This window comes from Crinia signifera, chromosome 1 (genome assembly GCF_055691185.1).
Source record: "Crinia signifera chromosome 1, ASM5569118v1, whole genome shotgun sequence".
Taxonomy (NCBI): Eukaryota; Metazoa; Chordata; class Amphibia; order Anura; family Myobatrachidae; genus Crinia; species Crinia signifera.
In genome coordinates, this window is record NC_139217.1 from 63,042,795 (window position 1) to 63,070,599 (window position 27,805).

The following is a 27,805-nucleotide window of genomic DNA, read 5'->3' on the forward strand; positions in this document are numbered from 1 at the left end:
TATTACATATTTAATCTGATCAGTGAGCTACTCTTCAATTGGATTAATTATTCCCCTTAAAATATGATATTCTAAGTGGCTATAAAAAAGAGATGATTTGAAAAATCCAGCTTGTGTAGATATTGAGTGATTATTATTTTTGTGTTTATTAAATTTTATGAGAAGCTTATATTTATGTGAAAGTTAAAGTGCAAAAAATCATATGTGAACAAAACAAAAGTACAAACAGTGGGTTTAAACGTGAAATTATTGTGTTTATAATTATAGCTTTGAGTGATATGGAAAAAGTGTGTAAAAATTAATGAGGTACTGTGGTACTGTTATATGAGCCTTATATTCTGCCCATACAAGATATTGTGCCTTATAATTTATAAGGTTATCAAGTGATATATTAGTGCTATGTGATATTAGGTGATGACCTATAGTAGTGCACGTGATGAATTATATGTGGACATATCTATGTTCCACATTTTTTATTGGAGTATAATCATCTTATAATGCTCTTGATTAAATTCTATTCCTTAGATATTTCATTTATCCTGAAGGTGGTGGGTGGATAGTTGGCTCTATTTCTTCTAGAGCTTAAGTGTTAAATTTACATGTATTTTGAATTCGCTGTTATGTGAATTTCCTAATTATAATTGCTTCAAGGGAAATTCTTGAGGTGAGTAAGAGTTTTTATATGAGGGTTATTTCGGAGTTATGCTCATCTTGGTATATTTGTTATTTCCTCCTTTTTTCTTGTCACATAATTTCTGATATAATCACTTTTGAACTGATCATGGGATATTAGGTCTGTATATGGTTCACAGAAAGGCAGAATAGTGTATCTCTTCATTGAGGCCATGTGGTCTCAAGCTATTCATTAAGAAGATGTATCTCGATTCTTTTTTGAGGAGTTCATGTGTAATATCTCCCCCTCTGATCCCTAGGTTGACTTTTTCTAGGGCAATAGCTTCCAATCCCTTGGGGTTGCTTTGATGGAATCTTAAGAAGTGTCTGGCGACACTAGTGATCTTCTTCATCTTGTCCATCTCTTTCTGTGCATTTTTGATGTTGCCTATGTGTTCTAATATTCTCTTTTTCCATGGTCTCTTGGTCATCCCAATGTACTTGAGACCACAGGGACAAATTAGGCAGTAGATGACTCCCGATGACTCACAGTTTATGAAATCTTTTATCTTCAGAATTTCATCATATCTGTTCAGGACATCTTTAGTATTTGTGACATATTCACATGCTTTACACCTCCCGCATTTGTGGCATCCTCGTATACTTGGTATGCTCTTTTTCTTCCGTACAAAGTGACTTTGGGTTAATCGATCTTTTAGATTTGCAGATTTTCTCCAGCTACACTGAATACGGTCACCAATTGTTCCTTTCAGGTCTTCATCAGTTGTCAGTACATGCTGATGTTTTGCAAGAATTTGATTAATTTCTTTCCATTCTGTACAATAAGTACTGATGAATCTTGGAATGTTTTCATTGATCTTTTTGGGTTTTGGTGTAAGCAGGGTGCTTCTGGGAATTTTCTTTGCTGCAGAATATGCTTGTTTAAGGAGCTTATTACTGTACCCCCGTAATATCAATCTTTGTTTGAGTTCCTGTGCTCTTTGTTCGAAGATAATATCTTCAGAGCAATTACGTCTTAATCGGATATATTCCCCTTTGGGGATCCCCCTAAGGGTCGCAGGAAGATGTGAACTGGTTTTATGTTTGCCTGGTGTGTATGCAGGAGCATAAAGTTGTGTTATTAAGTGTGTACCTGGAGAAGGAGAGCCACAATAATACCACGAATTAAATCGTGTGGCCACTTGAACTTCACACTAAAACTTCACACACCGCATACTGGCAGTGAATATTATGCGGAATCACACAAAGTGAATTATAAGTTCAATCTAATAAATCGCCTGGTGTGTATGCAGAAATCAGACTCATTTATATGTTTAACGGAGGACTAACAATCTAACTGACTCTGTACATACACTGACTAGCAACAAACTACTGTTTGGCAGCAAATACTATGCGGTATCACGTAACGTGAACATTAAGTCCAACCTGTTAGTTGCCTGGTGTGTATGCAGGAGCATAAAAGTTGTGTTATTGAGTGTGTATTTGGAGAAGGAGAGCCACAATAATACCACAAATTAAATGGTGTGGCCACCTGAACTGCACACTAAAAACTTCATACACCGCATACTGGCAGTGAATATTATGCGGAATCACGCAAAGTGAATTATAAGTTCAATCTAATAAATCGCCTGGTGTGTATGCAGAAACACAACGTATTGTTGAAAAAACAGAATATTGTGCATATAAATGTGAATAACAACACTACTAAGAACCTAACATACATGTACACATGTGTAATTAATTCCTGTTCATTGATCCTTGGACATTGTTAATAGGAGGAATATTGGGCTGTACGGCAGGCATTCCCCCATTTATGTCATATTCTAAGATCAATCATATATCGGGAAACTAGTCACATCTGAACAGCCAGAATAAATGACCCCCGACATACTGGAGAGAATATAAGACATACATTATAATAAAGAATAACTCGACCCAACAATTGTATCAAGATTATACTGATACAAAATATATTGGGTGGATACACACAATAATAACAACTGCAACAATTAACACCAAACACTGCTGTTCAAGAAATAAATATCTTTTATTACAAATGTAATTAACACAGACTTTATATAACAGCAATAAGCAATTTCCAAATAAGCTACAAAAAGGTCACAGAGACACGTTTTAAAATTTCTATTTCTTTGTTTTTCTATATCTTTATTTGTTTTTAATATTTTCGCTACGTTTGATCCCTTATAAAGGGAATTGATTATAGAAAGGTTTAATACAACTAATACAGTTGAAAACCCAGAATATTAATAAAAGTGATGGCCGGATAGGCTAACGTGTTGAATACACACTAATAAAGTATACACCTAACATTAGGTACGTTTTTATGAAAAAGTCCAATAAGAGACACTCTGGGTAAGGAGTGCGCCCCACTCCAAACTGATTTCTTTTCTTTCTCTCTTGTTTACACTGCTTAATTGACAAATCAGAGGGCTGCACCCTAGCAAACCAGGAATTATATTTTGAAAAAATTCTTGGTAAGCGAGTATCTCTCTACCCAGAAAGAAAATAATATGTAGAATATAAAAATATGAATATCTAACTTATGGTGCGGATCACCCAACCTCCTTCTATTCAGTATCTATTGAAGAGTGGTCACACCACTCGAATCTGATCCAGCACATAATCCCACATAGTATATACAAGGTATCTATTTGTACCAATACTATCTGACACGTGAACCTAGAGAACCATCACTAGAAGGTATCGACCCAACTCAAAATGAGCAACTTTAGTCTAAGTAAAGAACTTGGGAGCAGGAGGGAAAGGTGGAACGATGAATCAGGCAACCTCTTTGGTGATAACAGTGCAAATACCCATAACAACCATTGGAGCACAGACCTTACAGATCTAAAAAATTTATTATACAAACAAACCAAGGCACATTGGAATAAGGTGACCTTTGAAAACTACCTAAAATTTGATATGACACCTAGAGGACTAAGACCTCGACTGTTCCCATCCTTTGAAATAGACGAGGACCTAAGGAAGGAGTGGGAGACAGCCCTTTTAAAATGCTCCAGAGAATGTATAGGGATTCTCATTAAACACGATATGAGAAACCTAGAAAAATATACTGTAGAGATTGATAAACTCGGTGAGAAACTTAAACTCTCTGAAAAAGAGGAAGAATTCCAGAAAATGTACAGTAAATATAAGGATGACTTAGACAAATTTGAAAAAATGCTCATAGAAAGGAAAAGATCAAAATTCCAACGGGACAAAGGGGATTACATGCAGAATTCGGTCTATAAGTGGAACATCAAACAAAAACGGAGAGACCCGGATAACTCCTATAATATCAGCAGCTCAGAAATGGAGTCCTCAGAAGGAGAAGATACCAATCTCGCACTAACTAATAATTGGCAGAGGGCCCGTTTTTTAGGAGAGGGAACATCACGAGAAGGAGACAGAGGACCAGAGAGTTCAAGAAAATCAGGAGAGGTGGGAAAAAATGCCCGAAAAAGAGACAAGAGGGACTGGGAAAGATACCCACAGAGACAAAGACGACAAGCACGGAGATATTAAACAAAGATGAACTGCAAATTATTAATCTCACCAAAAGAACATTGACACCACCACAGATCAGTGTCCTCTCTAAGGGACTCAGCTTCTCCCCAGACCAGCAAATGGACAGGTTCATAGTTGAAAAAGATATACATTTATATGCAAGAAAACTTCTTCTGAAGAAATTATACTCCAGAAAAGAACAAGCAGGGGATTATACACCTACAATCCAAGACTTCAATGAAGAAGATGAACGTATCCTTAGGATACTGGAAGATCTTGAAGCTGGAACAGAGGAAGATACAGAACCTGATCCACTAAACCTAAAACCCTTAAAGAAAAAATCTACGTTCACTCCTAGTACGCAAATCTGTCCACAAGTACAGATCTTCACAGAACTAGTGTCTCGAGATCTGGACAAAATATCCTCAAATAAAAAACATAAGAAATGCTCAAACATCAGCAAGGAGGAACAAATAGCAATAAAAGAGATGCAGAAATGGGACGATACCATCTTTAAATCATCTGACAAGGGTGGTAATATTGTTCTGTGGGACAAGGAAATGTACCTTAAAGAAGCTGATCGACAACTATCAGATACCACAACGTACAAGAGGCTAATATTCAATCCCACAGCAAACTTCTTAAAACAATATGAAAACATAATCAAAAAAACATATGAGAATGGAATTATTTCAAAAACAGAGATGGAATACTTGGGGGTGACCAACCCAAAAATGTCAACATTCTATATGTTACCCAAAATACACAAAAACAAAACCAATCCATCTGGGAGACCAATAATTTCAGGTATACTAAATCTTACCGAAAGAGCCAGTACATTTGTGGATCACTACCTGAGGAGATTTGTGGTGGAACTACCATCTTATATCAGGGACTCTATGGATATTCTCAGGAAACTGGAAGACACACATGTTGCAGATAACACCATACTTTGCACATGTGACGTAGAGTCATTATATACCAGTATTAGCCATGAGAAAGGTATCCATGCCACCCAATATTTCCTTAAAATGAAAAAATTTGAAGAGATTGATGAGTTTGTGGTCAAACTCCTGGAATTTGTCCTAACACATAATTTCTTTACCTTCGACGACAGGTACTACCTACAGGTCCGTGGGACCGCGATGGGTAGTACCTGTGCTCCGACATATGCTAATATTTACCTCGGCTGGTGGGAAAAGGAATGGGTCTTTACCTCAGAAAATGAGCTATACACCAACTGCATCGTAGGGTGGTATAGATTCATTGATGATATTCTGATAATCTGGGAAGGCAGTATGGAACTCCTTAAAGAAATGATTGATATCCTGAACATCAACACACTGAATCTAAGACTCACATCCTGTATCAGTAAAAAAGAAATCTCATTCTTAGATTTAAAAATCAAGAAAACTGAGGACAACAGACTAATAACTGACATCTACCGCAAGGAAACAGCTACGAACAGCATCCTACATAAAACCAGTTCACATCTTCCTGCGACCCTTAGGGGGATCCCCAAAGGGGAATATATCCGATTAAGACGCAATTGCTCTGAAGATATTATCTTCGAACAAAGAGCACAGGAACTCAAACAAAGATTGATATTACGGGGGTACAGTAATAAGCTCCTTAAACAAGCATATTCTGCAGCAAAGAAAATTCCCAGAAGCACCCTGCTTACACCAAAACCCAAAAAGATCAATGAAAACATTCCAAGATTCATCAGTACTTATTGTACAGAATGGAAAGAAATTAATCAAATTCTTGCAAAACATCAGCATGTACTGACAACTGATGAAGACCTGAAAGGAACAATTGGTGACCGTATTCAGTGTAGCTGGAGAAAATCTGCAAATCTAAAAGATCGATTAACCCAAAGTCACTTTGTACGGAAGAAAAAGAGCATACCAAGTATACGAGGATGCCACAAATGCGGGAGGTGTAAAGCATGTGAATATGTCACAAATACTAAAGATGTCCTGAACAGATATGATGAAATTCTGAAGATAAAAGATTTCATAAACTGTGAGTCATCGGGAGTCATCTACTGCCTAATTTGTCCCTGTGGTCTCAAGTACATTGGGATGACCAAGAGACCATGGAAAAAGAGAATATTAGAACACATAGGCAACATCAAAAATGCACAGAAAGAGATGGACAAGATGAAGAAGATCACTAGTGTCGCCAGACACTTCTTAAGATTCCATCAAAGCAACCCCAAGGGATTGGAAGCTATTGCCCTAGAAAAAGTCAACCTAGGGATCAGAGGGGGAGATATTACACATGAACTCCTCAAAAAAGAATCGAGATACATCTTCTTAATGAATAGCTTGAGACCACATGGCCTCAATGAAGAGATACACTATTCTGCCTTTCTGTGAACCATATACAGACCTAATATCCCATGATCAGTTCAAAAGTGATTATATCAGAAATAATGTGACAAGAAAAAAGGAGGAAATAACAAATATACCAAGATGAGCATAACTCCGAAATAACCCTCATATAAAAACTCTTACTCACCTCAAGAATTTCCCTTGAAGCAATTATAATTAGGAAATTCACATAACAGCGAATTCAAAATACATGTAAATTTAACACTTAAGCTCTAGAAGAAATAGAGCCAACTATCCACCCACCACCTTCAGGATAAATGAAATATCTAAGGAATAGAATTTAATCAAGAGCATTATAAGATGATTATACTCCAATAAAAAATGTGGAACATAGATATGTCCACATATAATTCATCACGTGCACTACTATAGGTCATCACCTAATATCACATAGCACTAATATATCACTTGATAACCTTATAAATTATAAGGCACAATATCTTGTATGGGCAGAATATAAGGCTCATATAACAGTACCACAGTACCTCATTAATTTTTACACACTTTTTCCATATCACTCAAAGCTATAATTATAAACACAATAATTTCACGTTTAAACCCACTGTTTGTACTTTTGTTTTGTTCACATATGATTTTTTGCACTTTAACTTTCACATAAATATAAGCTTCTCATAAAATTTAATAAACACAAAAATAATAATCACTCAATATCTACACAAGCTGGATTTTTCAAATCATCTCTTTTTTATAGCCACTTAGAATATCATATTTTAAGGGGAATAATTAATCCAATTGAAGAGTAGCTCACTGATCAGATTAAATATGTAATAAATAAGAATAACAAATCAATAAAATAAGTGAACCTCTAATAAAATCAATTAAGTCTTTCCTCTCTCCTGCTATAAGAAATACAGAACAGAGCACGAGGAAACTAAAAATACATTAAAAATACATTTTAATAAATGAGGATACAGTAAGATCATTCATACCAATGAATTATAAAATAACAATCAAGAGTAAAAATGCGGTGTTATACATAATTGATAAGATAGCATAACTAGTGTGAATAATACATTTATGGTTTCCAACCAATATTATTATTTATATTGTAAAAATGGATATGAAGGGTATAAATGAATAAGAGAAGAACATAATGGAACACTCTGATAATGAAATAAGGGACATATACTCCCAACGGAGTACCCACCAATCAGATCGCAATGCTACATTTGAAAATCCTGATAAAAAATCGCAATTGGTCCAAATGCATTAACGCCCCATTTGGACCATTTCCCATAAATAAAGCCCAATGGAGGCGGGCCAGATACCTAGGTGACAGCCTCGAAAAAGCTACTGAGCGAAATGCGCATCGGCATTCACTCTGTAACCTTGTAGCAATGATCTGTGTTTAAATATATCTGTTTGGTGTTTATATATTGTGTATAACTGATATAGCAATACTAATGTATGAAACACTACTGCGATGAGCGCACACTAGCCTGAGAGATTCACTCCCTGGCTTAGGAGCGGCTAATCGCACTTGTGCTCTATAACTGCTGCGGCGGAGTGTACCAGTCGGTGAGACTCAATCCCCGGCTGGAAGCGCCCACCGGTACTCTCTGTCTAAATACTCCCACGATCTTTTACTATTATATTCAAATCTCCTAAATGTACTAATAAACCACTGTGACAATACAAGCCATTGGAAGAGATTCAGTCTGCTACCTGTAAACGCAGGTCACTTTGACATCCGTTATTTCAGCCTTACAGAGCGGTGACTAACGGCGGATATATTAAACGGTGAAACTGCAGTTCAGGATACAGCTTTATAAATATAATATTTATTGCACTATCTGATTCTTAAGCACTAGCCATAAATCTTTAAGCTGTGCAGCTAAAGGAGTATACAGGGAGCAAAATACGCTCTAATGAAGTGACAGAAAAAACCAGCAGTATTTAGCACAAATCTGAGAGAAAATAAAAGTGAAATTCTCTTTTGCTATAACAAAAAATACAATAAGTTACATTTATTCTCATCCAGTTATCTGTGGGTGCCTGATCAGTGTGATAAAAAACACGAGTTAAAGAGATTCAATCTCCAAGATAAATCGGCAGATTGCCACATGTGTATGCGAAAAATCAGACTCAATTATATGTTTAATGGAGGACTAACAATCTAACTAACTCTGTAGATACACTGACTAGCAACAAACTATTGATTGGCAGCAAATACTATGCGGTATCACGCAAAGTGAACATTAAGTCCAACCTGTTAGTTGCCTGGTGTGTATGCAGGAGCATAAAGTTGTGTTATTAAGTGTGTACCTGGAGAAGGAGAGCCACAATAATACCACGAATTAAATCGTGTGGCCACTTGAACTTCACACTAAAACTTCACACACCGCATACTGGCAGTGAATATTATGCGGAATCACACAAAGTGAATTATAAGTTCAATCTAATAAATCGCCTGGTGTGTATGCAGAAATCAGACTCATTTATATGTTTAACGGAGGACTAACAATCTAACTGACTCTGTACATACACTGACTAGCAACAAACTACTGTTTGGCAGCAAATACTATGCGGTATCACGTAACGTGAACATTAAGTCCAACCTGTTAGTTGCCTGGTGTGTATGCAGGAGCATAAAAGTTGTGTTATTGAGTGTGTATTTGGAGAAGGAGAGCCACAATAATACCACAAATTAAATGGTGTGGCCACCTGAACTGCACACTAAAAACTTCATACACCGCATACTGGCAGTGAATATTATGCGGAATCACGCAAAGTGAATTATAAGTTCAATCTAATAAATCGCCTGGTGTGTATGCAGAAACACAACGTATTGTTGAAAAAACAGAATATTGTGCATATAAATGTGAATAACAACACTACTAAGAACCTAACATACATGTACACATGTGTAATTAATTCCTGTTCATTGATCCTTGGACATTGTTAATAGGAGGAATATTGGGCTGTACGGCAGGCATTCCCCCATTTATGTCATATTCTAAGATCAATCATATATCGGGAAACTAGTCACATCTGAACAGCCAGAATAAATGACCCCCGACATACTGGAGAGAATATAAGACATACATTATAATAAAGAATAACTCGACCCAACAATTGTATCAAGATTATACTGATACAAAATATATTGGGTGGATACACACAATAATAACAACTGCAACAATTAACACCAAACACTGCTGTTCAAGAAATAAATATCTTTTATTACAAATGTAATTAACACAGACTTTATATAACAGCAATAAGCAATTTCCAAATAAGCTACAAAAAGGTCACAGAGACACGTTTTAAAATTTCTATTTCTTTGTTTTTCTATATCTTTATTTGTTTTTAATATTTTCGCTACGTTTGATCCCTTATAAAGGGAATTGATTATAGAAAGGTTTAATACAACTAATACAGTTGAAAACCCAGAATATTAATAAAAGTGATGGCCGGATAGGCTAACGTGTTGAATACACACTAATAAAGTATACACCTAACATTAGGTACGTTTTTATGAAAAAGTCCAATAAGAGACACTCTGGGTAAGGAGTGCGCCCCACTCCAAACTGATTTCTTTTCTTTCTCTCTTGTTTACACAGGTCAATACTTCAGTATGCTGTGGATTGTGGGTATTAAGACACTCGGAAACTTAGTTATGGAAACAATTTTTTTGAGTGTGCATAGTTAAATTAAAAATAAGTTTTGTAAATGTTTTGTAAGAACCAAAAATAAAAAATATCTCTAAGAATCGAACCCAGGTCTCCAAGCATGGAGAGCAGCACACTTATCTACTAGCCTACGACACCTGGTGATAGAGACCCATGCTCATGAGTCAATGTAAGCAGTGATCCCTTGACATCAGCTATGCTTATGATGTGTTGGCTATGGGAAGATTGCTGCAGCATGCTGGTTTGCGTTTAGTATGATCATTTTATGAAATCATTTACCTAGGGGACCTGGACGCGCACAAAAGCCTAACGTCAATAGACTGTTGGCTTAAACCATTTGTTTGTGTCTGAATACACTAATTTTATTTACTGATTTAGAGTATTTTTTTTTTTCACTCTCCCCATCTGACCACTGTGCATCACAGTTGTCACGGTCCATTTTCCAGAGCTTGCATTGTTTTCTACTGTACAGATGGAACTGTAGCACTGTTCACCAAGAATGAGATGTACATGTGCCACATTCACAGCAATGGGACCCGCGAGAATCTCGCACGCTAGCGTGTCCCATTCTCCTCGAATGGTGCTGCTCAATCTGTATATCCATGTGCCGCTGGATTAGTGGAGCATTATCCACCCAGTGGTGGAGATGTGTATTGCATGCTGTATGTTGTCGTGTCTCAATGCGCCCGAGCTGGCTATAACAGCGGCATGTCAATACCCTCGCCTGGCCGTGCTGTCGGGATGAATAAGCTTGGCTCCATCTGTATATTGTGAGTTGTTTGGCCTCACTAACTAAAACTTTAGGTGTACAGTGTAATGAACAATAATGGCTTATATGCAGGCAATTGTTTTACTGAAGTAAGATACTGTATCTAATCATTACAATGTAGTGATACATAGGAAACAAAATAAGAATAAAATGCAGTATTATATGTTTAGAACAATAAATCCACTGAAAAGAAAGTTCATTGGTGTTACAAGGAAGCAACTTAGGACCGTATTCTGGTTGATTCCATCACACGGTGCCCGGCGCCCGCACTACAGGCCGCCCCTCCCCCTGCAAGCCGCGATCCCCGTGAATCCCTGCAGGGTTGCAAATGGATGATTTGCATATTCATCCATTCGCAGCCAGGGAGAAATCATTCGATGATCATCGACCATCGAATGATTTCTCCAGCACTCGCAGATCAGCTGGACCTCTAATGAGCTAAAGCTGTGAGCCTAGTGCAAGTCAAGTAGAGAGCTTAAAGGAGATGGCCCCAACCCCTTCGTCCCTCCACAGCACTCACTAGTGTGCCTGATACAGCCTCTCCTCTCCCTTTAGTGAACAGGCACACACTGCATGCAGCTGCCTGCCCACCTCATTCAGCCACCCATTCACCAAGTACCTCAACCTAGACAAAATCACTGCTGGGTCACAGAATGAGGTACGTGCGTGATTTGAGCTGTTCTCCCTTCCATTGTTGGCACAGGAGGAACAGGAAGATAAAGCAATCCTGGAAGCCCTGGCTGGTGGCTGCTGCCTTGTGTAATGGGTTTGGGGCAGCAAGCATGAGCATATTCTCTGTGTATTATGTCCCCCAGAGCAGAGGCATGTGAGCAGAGCAACAGGGTAGAGATGTGGGAGAACAGGCGGGAATGAGAAAAGAGATGGGAAGCTGGGGTAAGACAACCGTATGGATATGTAGGCCCTTATGTATAAGCATGCATGATGTATAAATTGTCATAGATTTCAGTTGGCTATCGTTCAAAAGGCAAAACCATGTTGGTTGTGATTTTTAAATGATTGTAATTTTAATTCTATTGGCTAAGCCAGTTCCTGGCAAATGCTAGTTATTGAATATCCATCAGTGGCGTCTGCAACCTAGTACAAGGTTACTAAGCACAAATAAACATACAAGTGTATGTGATGTATGTTATATATGTACTGGAAGTATATCCAGATAGTCAGTGGCGCTGCTTACCATAGCCTCCTTGGTGAACCTGAGACTCGTCATTAGGCGCCACTCTCCTAAGCCCGCCCCCACACTCTTATTGGCTACTTTCACAGGAGTCTGGGGGCAGCTTTTGAAGAGTCAAACAAATGCTGAGTCCTTGGCTCATGTATGTCTATATGTGCTGAGTGCCCCCACTGCTCCATACTTCAGTCTAGGGGCCTTATTCAGATCTGAGCTCAGTACAAATTAGTTTGGAAAATGGGCAAAACCATGTGCACTGCAGGAGGGGTAGATGTAACATGTATAGAGAGAGTTAGATTTGTGTGAGTTATTTTGTTTCTGTGCAGGGTAAATACTGGCTACATTATTTTTACACTGCAATTTAGATTTCAGTTTCAACACACCCCACCCAAATTTAACTCTCTCTGCACAAGTAACATCTACCCCACCTGCAGTGCACATGATTTTGCCCATTTTCTAAACAAATTTGTACTGAGCTCAGATCTGAATAAGGTCCTAGATGTCACCAGTGCTTAAGCATGGATAGCCTTTAAACTTGTACTGTAATGGCAGAGTTTGGTAGAACCTTTGCCCTGATGGGAAATGGGACGAGAGGAGCATGCAGGACTTGTAGATACAGTCAATTATGGGGGTTATTCTGGTTGCAGCAGGGCTGCGTTCGCACGGGGACCAATGTTTTTGTTCTGCTCATGCACGCACCCAGGACAGCATGCTGGGTGTGGAGAGGGGCAACCTCATTAGCATATGGGAATGCCCAGCGTTTCATGGGCATTCCCATGAGAATGCTGGGCATTCTCATGCTAATGAGACCATGATGCGGGAGCAGAGGGCTGGCTTCTGACATCACCGGATGTCAGCTGCCTGCCCATTTCCTTCCCAGCGTGCACGCATATATAAGTAATATCCAAAGTAAAAGTAGTGGAGTGAACTGTTGCGCTATACCTTCGCTGAGGGATATACGGGAAAGTGCGGGTCACCTACCCACACCCAAATAGTGGACAATATATAAAGAAGTTACCAATATATCCCCTTAGCGCTTGTTGTGAATGAAGTTCTTATTCTCTTATTGGTTGCCCAAAAGAAAAACAGAGAAGAAAACACAATAGTGTAATACAGTTTTCAATACTGATAAATTTAATCTACAGTGATTTTTTTGACTCGTACCCTTTTCTTATGTCTACTATTTTGTAGACAATAGCGTTTCACAGGGGAGCGGTCACGTCACCGGTACGTCAAATGTGTCACTTGCCCATAGAAAAGAGAAGGTACTGGATAGTGCAATACAGTTTTTATTCTATGACATGGACATAAATAAAACAAAGAATAGCAGGGTGGACTCTCACCAAGTCGTGTGGTCCACACACAAAGATGTAGACAACAGCGCAGATGTTAAGTATGGGGGATCCCAGGTGTCCCTGACAGTCTCCCAGGTTCCAGTACCACCAAGCCTTTCAACTCCAGCCGCCTAGAGTTGAAAGGCTTGGTGGTACTGGAACCACACGACTTGGTGAGAGTCCACCTTGCTATTCTTTGTTTTATTTATGTCCATGTCATAGAATAAAAACTGTATTGCACTATCCAGTACCTTCTCTTTTCTATGGGCAAGTGACACATTTGACGTACCGGTGACGTGACCGCTCCCCTGTGAAACGCTATTGTCTACAAAATAGAAGACATAAGAAAAGGGTACGAGTCAGAAAAATCACTGTAGATTAAATGTATCAGTATTGAAAACTGTATTACACTATTGTGGTTTCTTCTCTGTTTTTCTTTTGGGCAACCAATAAGAGAATAAGAACTTTATTCACAACCAGCGCTAAGGGGATATATTGGTAACTTCTTTACGCATATGTAAGTGACTTGAGAGTCACTTTTATATGTGTGCACCTTCCACATCTTTCGATGGTCGGTGACCATCGAAAGATGTGGGAGGTTCCTCCTGCCCTGTGAATGGATGTTAATGTGTAACATCCATTCGCAAGCCCCTGCGAGCGAAATGCTCTTGCGAATGGGAGGCGCCAGCCAACCATTCGCAAGGTGGGGTTTGGTGGACTCACAAGGCTTCAAATTTGCAGCATTGCGAATCAACCAGAATTACCCCCTATATCACAATGAAAGCTTCTTTGTTTTAAAACATAATTAGTATAAAGGAGTTAAAAACTGTCTACTTATTTATACTCCCGTCCCAATATCATGGCGTTCCGTAATGGCAATTAGTGCCTATATTACAGCTAATTCTTTTGTTTTTAATGGTTTCACTGTCATCTTTTAATGTAAATGATTTAACTTAGTACACGTTATCCCTTATAGTTAATACTGTATATTCTTAACTTTTGTCAATTAAAATATGTTTTGTCATTATAGCAATGTTCTTCAGTTATTATGTTTGAATGCTTTTGTTTTTGTAACAGATATTCCGGATGAGCAGGAGCGGGTGGTAAAGTACAAAACTTTAATTGATTCGCTCCCACCGCTGCAGAGAGCTACGCTGGCAGCTGTAATTGAACACCTCTACAGGTCAGTCTGCCTGTCTGTGCTATGTAATTAGATGAATTAAAACCAAACATAAATAGCTCACTTGTTGTGTCTTTAAAAGTTGCTATAACAATAACTTTTTGAATGCAGAAAATGTGCTACAAAGAATCAGAATTTTCTCAACCGGCCGATTGTGGGGATTTGTGCAACCCCCCCCTGAGCAAACGCCTTTGGCTAGTTTTACACTCGCTGAGGCATGCGTCTCAATGGTGGGTAGAAAGGGGGCGAGCAGGGAGTGGACAAAGGGGACTGGCCAGAGTTTTCTGGGCGTGCCATCAAAAACTGACTTTTTTATACCAGCCACTATCTGCCGAATTTGAATGTAACGTCAGCTGCCTGCACCGAGCAGACAGCAACACACCTGCGTTCTCAGGAGGACGCCCCTAAAACCCTTGGCATTCCGCTGCTGCTGCCCGCTCCCCTTCATGGAGCAAATGGCTCGCCGAGGTATGCGCATAATCACACACATAGGCGTGCGCTAGGAAGGTGCCGGCACAGGCACCTCATAATGAATGCCTGACACACCCACACTCTCTCACTGCCACCACCGTGTCCATCCCCTAACCCACAGCCGGCCGCACACATTCTGTCAGTGGCAGCCCCAATAAAAATTGTGGCTGCCTTGAAGGAGACAGTCACTATAGGTCCGTGACCTTCTTTGCAACAAAGTCCCGTGGAGTGCCTCTCTCTCTCCCTCCATCCTCTATATATATATATATATATATATATATATATATATATATATATATACATATATACAAAGACACAAAAGACCCCAACCGCGCTTAATAGAACAATAGCAGCACCTTTAAAGGAACCCCTGTTAGCTGAGATCCAAGGGTTTTGGAGATCAGGGAAAGAGAGAGTTTCAGAGTGTGCTAGCAACAAATACAACATTTTTTGATAAAATAATGGAATTTAATAAAAATTTAATACAATTGATGAATAATTTGCAGTAATTTAGATTTCCAAAGAGTATAGTGAGCCCAATGCATTTTGTCACCGGAATGAATTCAGGGGCGAGAAAAGTAGTTTGTAACAGACTACAATTATGCGTAAATCATCAATTAGAAACAGGCTTATTTTGTGCTGTAATCATGCATAAAAGGACCCAAGAGGTGGAATCAGTAAATATTGAAGGCAATCGCCATAAATTTGATTAAAAATCAGGCTGGATAAAGCAAATCAGATCAGGGGTTCACCACCGGTTTACAAATATTGGCCCCCAATAGCATAGGCAATCAATAATGGTAATCTAGCCAATATGGAGTCAATAAGACCGGATGTGCACTCTAGGGATTCTGACGATGGGATCTTGAACCCCGAAACGTAGATGTTGCCCTTTCTTCACTAAAAGCACTTTATTCAAAGCCTTTTGAGTGCCGCCTCGTCTGTATCGCATATCAGTGGTGGACGTTGGTTCCCCCACAGTAGGGCACCGGAGCAGCAACACAGGGAGTGGAACGGAGTGTCGGGGACATGGATGTGTGTATATATATATATATATGTATATATATATAGATAGATAGATAGATAGATATCTGATGTGTTGCACGCACTCCATGTTAAGAAATGAGAACAGTAGATTGCCTGGTGCTGTAACAGGCGGCACTTTTGGACTGTAAGAATAAAGGATACCAGACTCCCAGATGTGTTCAACGTTTCGGTTTCGATTCGATTTCAGGTTCCTATATGGATTCGTATGGAATCCCAGCGGTCGGAATCCTGGCGGTCAAAATCCCGACGCGGGAATCCCGACCGCCGAAATCCCGACAAGGGGCGGACGTGGATCTCCCCCCCTTGTGGGCTCACTGCGCTCGGCACGCAGTGGGCCTGGTGCCTTGCTACGCTCTGTGCGCTAATATATTCTCCCTCTATGGGTGTCGTGGACACCCACAAAGGGAGAAAGTTTCGGGATTTTGACCGACGCGATTCCGACCGCCGGGAAATTGACCGCATCCCTCCTATATACCTATACATATATGTGTGTGTGTGTGTGTGTGTGAGGCAGTGCTGATTAACAGCTGAATTAGTGGGGCTGTAGCAGTTAGACGGTCCAGAAAAGAGTTAGAGAAGTTAGAGAGTTAGAGAACAGTATGCCTGGAGCTGGAGGCCACTGATGCAGGTGGCTAATGGGTGCTAGGAAGTCTGCATTATTACTTGCAGGTGGCAGGGAGAACTCTGAGACTATATTTGAGTAGTTGTGACAAAGGCAGACGCCTGTAGGCATACCTGTAAGAATCAAGCAAGACCTCGAAACTGCACACAGGTCAGCTGTCCAGTTAGGAAGTGTTCAGGAAGTGGTTTTCCCACTTATTCTGAAAAAAAAAAGTGTATATATATATATATATATATATATATATATATATATACATATAGCTGTCTATTTTCAACTTTGTTATTCGCCCTGGTAGTGGGAGAGCATTAGTGAACACACATTTAATGAGTGTAAGCTCTATGGTACATACAAATCTACTTAAAGAGGTTTTTTTAAGTGTTTTATTTTTCCTAAGTATAGTGAGATTTTTATAAGAAATTTTAGAGTTATACAGGAGTTAAACAGAAGGAGAACACTGTAGCGGAAATCTCTGTCACTAGAGAATTGGATGTTACACACTTCAGTGAGTTTGATTATTATTCTCCACCTCAAGCACCTACTTCCTGCACAAACTGGACAACCCTTAATGAACCCTTTGCTGTCTTGCTGTCTTGCTAAATACTGTACTGTAGATATGATTTCACTTTTGCTTGTTGAGTTTATTAAGAATTTCTTTCACACGTGTCTCTATAACATTGCTGTCATTCTGTCTGTATTCCATTCAATCTTTAATTGTTTTGCCATTACTTTTTCCCATTGCTTTACGCTAATGTGATCTTAACATTTCTTATTATAGTGCAGTCCCATTACTGTCATATTGTAAGATTATTAATTTTCAGATTATAAGAGTATTGTCCTGCTTTAATATTTACGAGCTCTGTTCTCTTTCTTTTTAGCTGCTTATTTAAGTCCCATAACAAGTATTCATCATCAATATTCCCGCCTGCCTGGCAATCCCCTCTTTATTCATCAACTCCTACCTCTTTCTCCACCCACTAGTCTATTATCCCGACTCCCTACTCTGTCTGCCCTCTGTTGCTAGCCCCTCCCCTCATCACCATTCATTTTCAATCACTTGTTACACGCTGTGATCTTGCTTCCCCTCCACTACACCCTGCACCTCTCCCAACTTTCTCCCACATCATAGGTAATCAGCTCCCTGCCCATCCATTGGCAGTTAGCCGCCCTCTTAACTCAGATTACCATCCCAACACTTTTCCAATCGTCCTGCTCCAAATCAAAATCTCTACCAAGCTCCAGTAACTCTAAAGGTGCATACACACTGTACAAATTTTTTGACCAATTTGGTTGAAAGACATTTCCATTGAACCCAGTGTCCTGGGTGAAAGATGTTGACGAAAGGTATTGACGACAGACGTAAGATATAGCTACAATTTATAGGCTCTTTTTGAAAGATATCCAAATTGAGCTGCATGCACAGTTGACGAACAATCTTGATGAACAACTGGCGGGTATGCGCATCATCATTCATCGTTCGTCTGTCGTCAATATCTTTCGTCAACAACTTTTGTCCAGGACACTGGGTTCAATGGAAATGTCTTTCAACCAAATTGGTCAAATTTTTTTTACAGTGTGTATGCACCTTTACAATCTCATCCTGCCTTAGCACCTGAAGCCTCTCTCCATTATATACCTCTATCCTGCCAACTTTGACTTCATACTACCCAGTTTTTCTATATAAAGCTATGGTCTTATACCGTCCTCTTCTTCAACCACTTCCCCTTGATCCTACCCCACATCTTCCATCCCTTCTCTTACCTTACATGTTCCCATCTTGCTTACTTTGGGAACCTTTCTCAATCATCAGTCACCATTCTCTCTGCATGGAAACAAGCTTTAGCCTCTACCATCCTTAAAAACTCATCAATGACCTAACACTCTAATTACCGCCAAATATCCTCTTGATTGGATTATCTACCCAGTTCTGAGTCTCGTCCTGTCTACTCTAATGAAACTGTCTTTACTATAGTAACTAATGACCTTCTTGCTGCCAAATCTGCCCACTACTATTTACACCGTGGACCCTCCCTATCATTATGATAATATTGTTTTGCTTTAGTATGCATGATACTGCTCCCCAGGATTACACTCTTTATTACCTAAGAGCCAACAAAGACCGTCATCCACACACTGGTCATCTATAGTCTGCGCTACTACAGCATCCTCAATTCTTTTCTCCCAAGCTCCCACCTCTCATTACTCCAATCTGTTCTTACTGCTTCAGCTCACCTCCAAACAAATTTGCTCCATCCCATGCCCTTCTCTAGCTCTCCTTTCCCTTCAGAATCCAATTTAAACTGCTATAAATCCCTCCTCAATTCCACTTCTCCCTAAAATTTAACTTTCACTGTCTATGTGTTACCTATGACTGTATATGTGTTACCTATGACTGTATATGTGTTACTTATGACTTTCTCTCACTGTCTTTCACTGGCAGGACCTTCTTCCCTGTTGTGTTCCTCCCCTGCCCATTTTGGCACAATACCTTGAAGCTCAAAATGCAGTGGATCCTGGTGGTGTACAGTCATAGTAATCTCCCTTGCCCCACGCTATAACACTACCACTGTCTGCTTTATAGCTGTTGGGAGTCCCCTCTGTCTGCTGCTCTGCTAAGCATTGCTATATATATATATATATATATAGATCTTCTTCTCCTGGGGCTGTGACCCACTCTCATTTTGGTCTTGACAAAGGGCCCGGCGTGGCTCGAAACGTCGACATTGTTATGAAGACTCCGGTAATGTATTAAAAGTTTTATTCTGCATCAGAAATTGGAAGTCTGGTGAGTGCTCTCTAGAGAGAGAGAGAGAGAGAGAACAAGGAATAAGCAGCACTCAGAGACTTCAAAGGATGGTGAAATGAAGAGGATATTTAATCCATGTGCAAAGAAAACGTTTTGGAGCTCGAGGGCCCCGCCGTCAGTTCTGTGATTTCCCTGAACTGACGGCGGGGCCCTCGAGCTCCAAAACGTCTTCTTTGCACATGGATTAAATATTCTCTTCATTTCACCATCCTTTGAAGTCTCCGAGTGCCGCTTATTCCTTGTTCTAATACTGCTGAGGCCTCATCCCCTCTTGCCAGAGGGCACCGGAGCCAGTACTCTGGGGCACCCACCTACAAGACTTGAGTGCCGGTCTTTTGGTTTATATCAAACTGCAGTTTCAGGTGATCAAACGTTTTCGATGTTTATTACATCGTCACCATCCTGATGACGATGTAATAAACATCGAAAACGTTTGATCACCTGAAACTGCAGTGTGTTTCCTTTCTTCAAGTCTCCGGGTGCCGCTGTTTCTGTTATTATATTTGGTGACCCAGTGTCTTTCCTGGATTGGCACCGGAGCAGAATTTCATTTATTGATTGAAAGTGCTGCCCCATGATATATATATATATATATATGTTGTCCATATGGCTGGCACTCACATCTGGCAATCAATTAGGTGCTGGGGTGACCATCCAACGCCATAGGTTATATTCCAAACCATATGGTAAAACACACTTTCCAAATAATGGCGTCACTCACCAGTCTTTCTCTTTGATCAATTGCATTTAATCAGGCAGCATGGCAGAGGGTACAGAGCATCGACGTTTCGCTCCTCCTCTGGGACCTTGATATATATTAATATATTTATGTATTTATTTGTTTATTTATTTGTTTATTTATCATTTTAATTAGACGGATAGATAGTTAAGACGGCGCTGATGAGCATCTGATGTTAGTGTGTTAGTGTGGGAATGGAGGGATCCATCCACACAGAGGCTCGCAGTATATTTTGGGGATTATGATGACACAGTAACAGATTAAATTTAATGACATGAACCAGAAGGTAAAAGTGTGTGTATAGGTGTTTTACCGTCAGATGTGTCTTAGAGATTAGTGAGGGGAATATGTCATGCGTGGTAACACAATGTAAGACACATTTGAATGTTAGTGATCTTACGGTATGTTTGATCTGCAATGCTTTATCTAGTGGATTGGTAAAAGTACTATGCCCACAGAATAACAATATGAATAATCTAACCTCTATATATTTCCACACAAAATAAAGTGTAGTGTAGTGAACTGTACATTATCCCCAGCAAAATGATGTCTCTGCTGCTTCCAGGGCAACCTAATGTTTCTCTGGACACCGATGTTCTGTTAAACGTTGAGGTAATGTAGATCAGCAAAATCCAATAGCATCCGTCCCCACTAGGGATTTCCTTCCTAGGCTCTTTCCTGACATTTTCACAGTAAATGGTTCATGTAGACAATTAGTGACCTTATAGCTAAAAAATGATTATAGACATTATGTAAAATAATACTAATGTGTGACTAAATTCCAGCAGATGTTCAGTTCCATTCACAGGAAAAGGGCATAAATAATGCAATGCAAAATTAAAACATTATAAGTTTATATTGTAATGCTGTGCACAGACACACACACACACACACACACACACACACACACACACAGTCAGTCACACAGTCACACCAGGCACGTGCAGTCAGGGGAGGCAGGGGAGGCAGAGCCTCACCTGTCATAAATAAAAAAAAAAAATACAAAGATGATATTTATAAACATATACTGTGTTATAAATATCTTATTTGTATTTTTTATTTTTATAATTTATGGTTTGAGAGGCTGTGTGAGCGCTGGGAAGCAGCGGTAGCTGTGCCTCAAGCTGACAGTTTAAAACTGTCAGCAGCGGGGGGCAGGGCTAAATTGCGGGCACAAGCAGAGGCTGAAAAGCCCATTAAATTAGAATGGGGAAACGGCACCTACTCCTCTGCCTCAGTGACAGGGACGTGCCTTCAGCTCACATGAAAGCACGCCCTTGTCACTGAGACAGATGTCATTGGACAGCAGATCAGTCTGTCACACACTGACAGACTGATCCGCTGTCACACACGGCTGGGCAGGAGGCTGCTGGACCCATTAACGGCAGTCGAGCTAGCCCAGGACCTGGCTGCCAAGATCGAGCTGGTGCTGGGGCAGAAGCATGGCCTGGAGCGGAGCCTGCTTTGCGAGCTCAGCATCGCCAGCAATAACCTGCAGTCCCAGGAGCGCAGGGCGCCGGGAGAGCTGGTCCTGGGGCAGAAGCATGCCTGGAGCGGAGCCTGCTTTGCGAGCTGAGCTCAGCATCGCCAGCAATAACCTGCAGTCCCAGGAGCGCAGGGCGCCGGGAGATCTGTTAGGGTGCCCCAGCTAACCTCCCTCATCCTACACCGGCCTCAACCCCACTGGATCCTGATCTCTTCTTATGCTGGGACCACGCTGGGAGGCCTGGCTCCCCTCACTCCTCCAGCTACCGGTCCGCTCCCCGCTCTCTTCAAGATGACACTGTAGCGCTGTACAGTATATCGGGACACCTCTGTGAGACCTGGCTCTTCTCCTTCCTCCTGCAACTGCAGCCTGGGACGGCTTTATTCATGATCTGCGTGACTTCGTCTGTATCATCCCCTCCGCTAGGCTGTAATCCCTCATCCCGCTGCCAATGCCGCTGGAGCCCTGGTAGGCTTCAAAAGTAAGTGATGATTCAGCCCTATGTCCCCACTATCACTCTCCCCACTGTCATTCTCCCCCATCCCCCACTCTCACTATCCCTGCTGTCACTCCCCCATCTCCCACTGTCACTTTCCCCACTGTCACTCTCCCCCATCCTCTACTGTCACTAAACCCATCCCCCCGCTGTCACTCTCCCCACTGTCACTCTCCCCCATCCTCTACTGTCACTAAACCCATCCCCCGCTGTCACTCTCCCCACTGTCACTCTCCCCCATCCCCCACTGTCGAGCTTTTATGGACAGTGACAGAGGGGTATGTGGGGAGAGTCCCACATACCCCTCTGTCACTGTCCATAAAAGCTCCTGCCTCACCTAACACTAACCTCACCGCACGTCACTGAGTCACACACACACACACACACTATGTAATAGATATACTATTCTTGGGTATGTAGTTAAGCTTTGACATACAATGTGCAAACCTTTACATATGTGTATATCAGTGCGAACACACACCTAATAGTGGCATACTTTATGTAATAAAAGGGATGCTGCTGTGACAAAATACTGTGAAGCAGATGCAGAATACGAGGAACAATAGTCCAGAATAGGCTGTAAAGTTTGAATGGTTTTAAATGATTAAAAATGTAACAGTGTAAATAAATACATGTGCTGCAGTCAATGAGGCCGCCATGTGCTGCAGTCAATGAGGCCGCCATGTGCTGCAGTCAATAAGGCCGCCATGTGCTTCAGTCAATGAGGCCGCCATGTGCTTCAGTCAATGAGGCCGCCATGTGCTCCTGTTGGTGAGAGAGGGATATGCTGCTGTCACTAAGGAAGGGATTTGCTGCTTTCACTAGATAGGGATGGCGGCTGTCACTGAGGCAGGGATGTTCTGCTGTCAGTGAGGCAGGGATGTGCTGCTGTCAGTATGACAGGGATATGCTACTATCAGTGAGGCTGTGATTGTTTGCTGTCAGTGAGGCAATGATATGCTGCTGTCAGTGAGGCAGGGATGTGCTGTTGTCAGTGAGGCATGGATGTGCTGCTGTCAGTGAGGCAGGGATATGCTGCTGTCAATGAGGCAGGGATGTGCTGCTGTCAGTGAGGCTGTGATTGGCTGCTGTCAGTGAGGCAATGATATGCTGCTGTCAGTGAGGCAGGGATATGCTGCTGTCAGTGAGGCAAGGCTATGCTGCTGTCAGTGAGGCATGGATGTGCTGTTGTCAGTGAGGCAGGGATGTGCTGCTGTTAGTGAGGCAGGGATGTGCTGCTGTCAGTGAGGCAGGGATGTGCTGCTGTCAGTGAGGCATGGATGTGCTGTCAGTGAGGCAGGGATGTGCTGCTGTCAGTGAGGCAAGGCTATGCTGCTGTCAGTGAGGCATGGATGTGCTGTCAGTGAGGCAGGGATGTGCTGCCGTTAGTGAGGCAGGGATGTGCTGCTGTCAGTGAGTCAGGGATGTGCTGCTGTCAGTGAGGCAGGGATGTGCTGCTGTCAGTGAGGCAGGGATGTGCTGCTGTCAGTGAGGCAGGGATGTGCTGCTGTCAGTGAGGCAAGGCTATGCTGCTGTCAGTGAGGCATGGATGTGCTGTTGTCAGTGAGGCAGGGATGTGCTGCTGTCAGTGAGGCAGGGATGTGCTGCTTTCAGTGAGGCAGGGATGTGCTGCTGTCAGTGAGGCAGGGTTGTGCTGCTGTCAGTGAGGCAGGGATGTGCTGCTGTCAGTGAGGCAGGGATGTGTTGCTGTCAGTGAGACAGGGATGTGCTGTCAGTGAGGCAGGGATGTGCTGTTGTCAGTGAGGCAGGGATGTGCTGCTGCCAGTGAGGCAGGGATGTGCTGCTGTCAGTGAGGCAGGGATGTGCTGCTGTCGGTGAGGCAGGGATGTGTTGCTGTCAGTGAGACAAGGATGTGCTGTCAGTGAGGCAAGGCTATGCTGCTGTCAGTGAGGCATGGATGTGCTGCTGTCAGTGAGGCAGGGATGTGCTGCTGTCAGTGAGGCAGGTATGTGCTGCTGTCAGTATGACAGGGATGTGCTGCTGTCAGTGACACTCCAACAAACTAACTCACCTTAACATACAAATAATTAAATAAATAATGGGGTTTTTGTTCATGAATTGTTCAATGCATTTAAGCTTGCAGCCCATCGCCAAGTGACCCCATTTCACTGCAAGTCCTACACTAATAACTGGTCTCTCAAGAACCTGGCAACTACTAACACAGCATAGCTAAATGAACATGTGTTTTTTCTTAGTTTAAAGCTCACCTGAAAACGACCTTATGGCTTTTAAAGATGAGGCAGTCACCTAACACACCTACTTAGTATTAAAGGGGCAACTGTCACAGGTTTCAGATGAATGAGCTTATCTAGGGTGCATGAGAAAGCTATGATCACAGTAACAGTTAATTAAAAATTAACCCACACATATAGAGATACAGATGTACCACAGCACTTGCCATTCCTAAGAATGGGCACAAAAAGCACCCAAACTTCCCAGAATGGGGTGCAGTGGCCTGTGACCGCACACTGTAGTAAATAATAAATAATCTAGTAAATTTCTTCACTCCGCCCTATTAAGTTTAGCCAATAACATATTGTCTATATATGGCAAGTGTATGAGAGCTCTAGATTGGCAGTGTTATGTTTTTTAACCATATATTGAATCATTCCACAGTGAATCAATTGACCTGCGAACCAATTAGCTTTCAGGTATTTTTAGCTTTTTTTTCTCTTTGCTATATTACATCATTCGTTCTCAACCCCGGTCCTCAAGTAACCCCCAACAGTGCACGTTTTTCAGGTCTCCACACAGAATCACAGGTGAAATAATTAGCTCCACCTGTGATCTTTTGAAATGTGTCAGTGAATATTAAATGCACCTGTGCACCTGCAGGATGACCTGGAAAATGTGCACTGTTGGGGGTACTTGAGGACCCAGGTTAAGAACTACTTATATATACTGTAGGGGGAAATTTACTAAGATGAATTCGTAAAAAAAATAATTGAATTTTCATAGGACGGTGCTGCCCTCGGTCGCCCGGTGCCCACACCGGGCGACCGCACCCCCCTGCAGTGCCTCGGGTCCCCCCCAGCCCCCTCGAGTGGGAGGCGGACAGTATTGCGTCCGCCTCGCCGCCCCGCCGCCCGGATACTGAGACGCGCGTGCGTGGGGGACGCACGCGCATCTCAGTCAGGTAGAGGCGCCGTGTTGCTGGCGGATCGCCAGCAGCATGCTGCTGGCGGTTCGCCAGCAACAACGAGGCAAGATTCATCTGTACATTACACACCTACTGATACTTACCTATCTTGAACCCGTAGGTAGGTCCCTGGGTCCCCGTTTTTTTTTTCATTTAATTATTTTTTTTTCTATTTTTTTTTAACACACTGCAGCCTGCACGGATCTCACTGATCCGTGCAGACTGCCTAGACAAATTCGTATTAGCGGCCGCTAATACGAATCAATACGACATCAGAGGGTTACAAAGCACTCGTATTTGACTGCTTTGTAAATAACCCTCCGGAACAAGATTTTGCATACGGCTGAAACAGCCGTATGCAGTTGTATTCATTTGTATTAAGAATTCAAATACGATACATCGTATTTGTATTCTTAGTAAATTTCCCCCATAGTATCTAAAGTAATCAGTGCCTAAATATTTTGTACAGAAAAAAAGCAACAGCCTTTGTTCTGAGTTATTGACTTTATTGATATTTGTTCTCGCTGTTGCTCACCATAATGGCCAATTTGCCGTATTTTTATGAAAAAAAAATGATAACGAAAATCTAATTATATTCCATAACCTTGCTAGAGAATTTGAATGTCATAGAGAAAACAGCCTGGGAGATGTATCAATCAGTCATCTTCTAGCACGAAGAGATTAACAATGAGGTAGCTGGAAGTACATCTCCTGGATTCCATACAAGCATAGGCTCATAAACTTTATATCGGCAGATATGGACTGTATGACATCATTGCACAATAATCTTATCACTAATTAACTAACTTAACTAGAAATAATCACACGGACAACTGAAATGCCTTTTAAAATTGGTCAACCGGAATTTATTATAATTTTTAAGCTAAGTATGGTAGCCATAAGAAAGAACGGCCAGACCCACAGTGACATTACGACTTAATGCCAACACTCATGTCCACGACATGATATTGCTTAATTTATTGGCAACGGCAACAAATGCCGGGTCTCCACTCTCTCCTCAATACACCATAATAGGGCCTGCCAGACAGCCAAGCCCCAATGACCCCCGGTAGGAAAGCCAGTGTATACAATGTATTGGCCAAAGAGTGCACCCTAAAAACAGCAGAGCAATAACCACTGTAACTGCCATTCTTTCCTGCCACAAATATAGGTTGACAAACCCCAACCGTTAAAGAAAAAAATGGGTGGGGACAAAAAGGTGACTTGGGGAGGGAGGGCGGGGAAAATTCCAGAGAAGGAGATGGCTGAAACTCCTGCAAACAGACAAAGAGGCAGTTTCCTTCTCAAATGGACAAAAACCGTGTGCACTGCAGCTGGGGCAGATGTAACATGTACAGAGGGAATTAGATTTGGGTGACTTATTTTGTTTCTGTGCAGAGTGAATACTGGCTGCTTTATTCTTACACTGCAATATAGATCTCACTTTGAAGTAAAACCCCACCAAATCTAATTCTCTCTGCACAAATTACATCTCCCCACATGCAGTGCACATGGTTTTGTCCATTTGAGAAGGATTTTGCCTCTGAGAGTGAACCAGAATAAGGCCCAAAATGTTTGCTAGCTCCTCCCTAACACTCCCCTTATTTAAATGACCTACAGGCCTAAGCCTGTTAACTGTTTCCCTACCTAACAGAACTATGCAAAGCTCACACAATCCCTCAGCCTAGAAGCTTATCATCGCTTGCGCTCTTTGCACTCGCTTTTCATATTATGACAACATAATGACCAGCTGCCAAGTTGGCCACAAAGTCTGCCATAAACCAGTTTTTTTTATATAATTATGAGTGTATGGAGTGTACATACCCAGCTTCTAGAAAGTGATATCTAGAAGCTTATTGGTCAACTTCTCCACCTTTCCTATAAGCTATAGGGAACCCACTGACGCGTTTCGCTGGGGGGTTCCCAGCTTTTTCAACGACCTTTGAAAAAGCTGGGAACCCCCCCAGTGAAATGCATCAGTCAAAGCCCAGACACCCCAACGTTTCCTCTAAATCTTTGGATTACAATACGGATTCCTGAACCAGGACTTGCACATACAGTATACCATCTGGAGCAGCAATCGCTCAAAAGGACAAAGAGCCGTCGGCACCACTCCAAAGGGTTTTCTACTCATCTGCAATTCAGTTCAGGACTTTATACCCAATAATCGTGAGTGGTTTAATGAACTGTCCATTTACACTGGTTTATCACAGTCCGCACTTTTGGAACAGGATCCTATAAAGAGGAATAATAGTGGTGCCTAATCCTTTCTCCCAGTATCCATTCAATTATGAAT

At 41.4% G+C, this 27,805-nt stretch overlaps 1 protein-coding gene across 1 annotated transcript in view; it reads left to right on the plus strand.

The window, feature by feature from the left end:
- The window catches only part of ARAP2 (ArfGAP with RhoGAP domain, ankyrin repeat and PH domain 2), a 259,491-nt gene that overhangs the window by 158,337 nt on the left and 73,349 nt on the right, over positions 1-27,805 (plus strand). Inside the window, exon 21 of the mRNA XM_083149954.1 lies at positions 14,583-14,688. Coding sequence (XP_083006080.1) covers positions 14,583-14,688 — 106 coding nt within the window. The remainder of the gene's footprint in view (positions 1-14,582; positions 14,689-27,805) is intronic.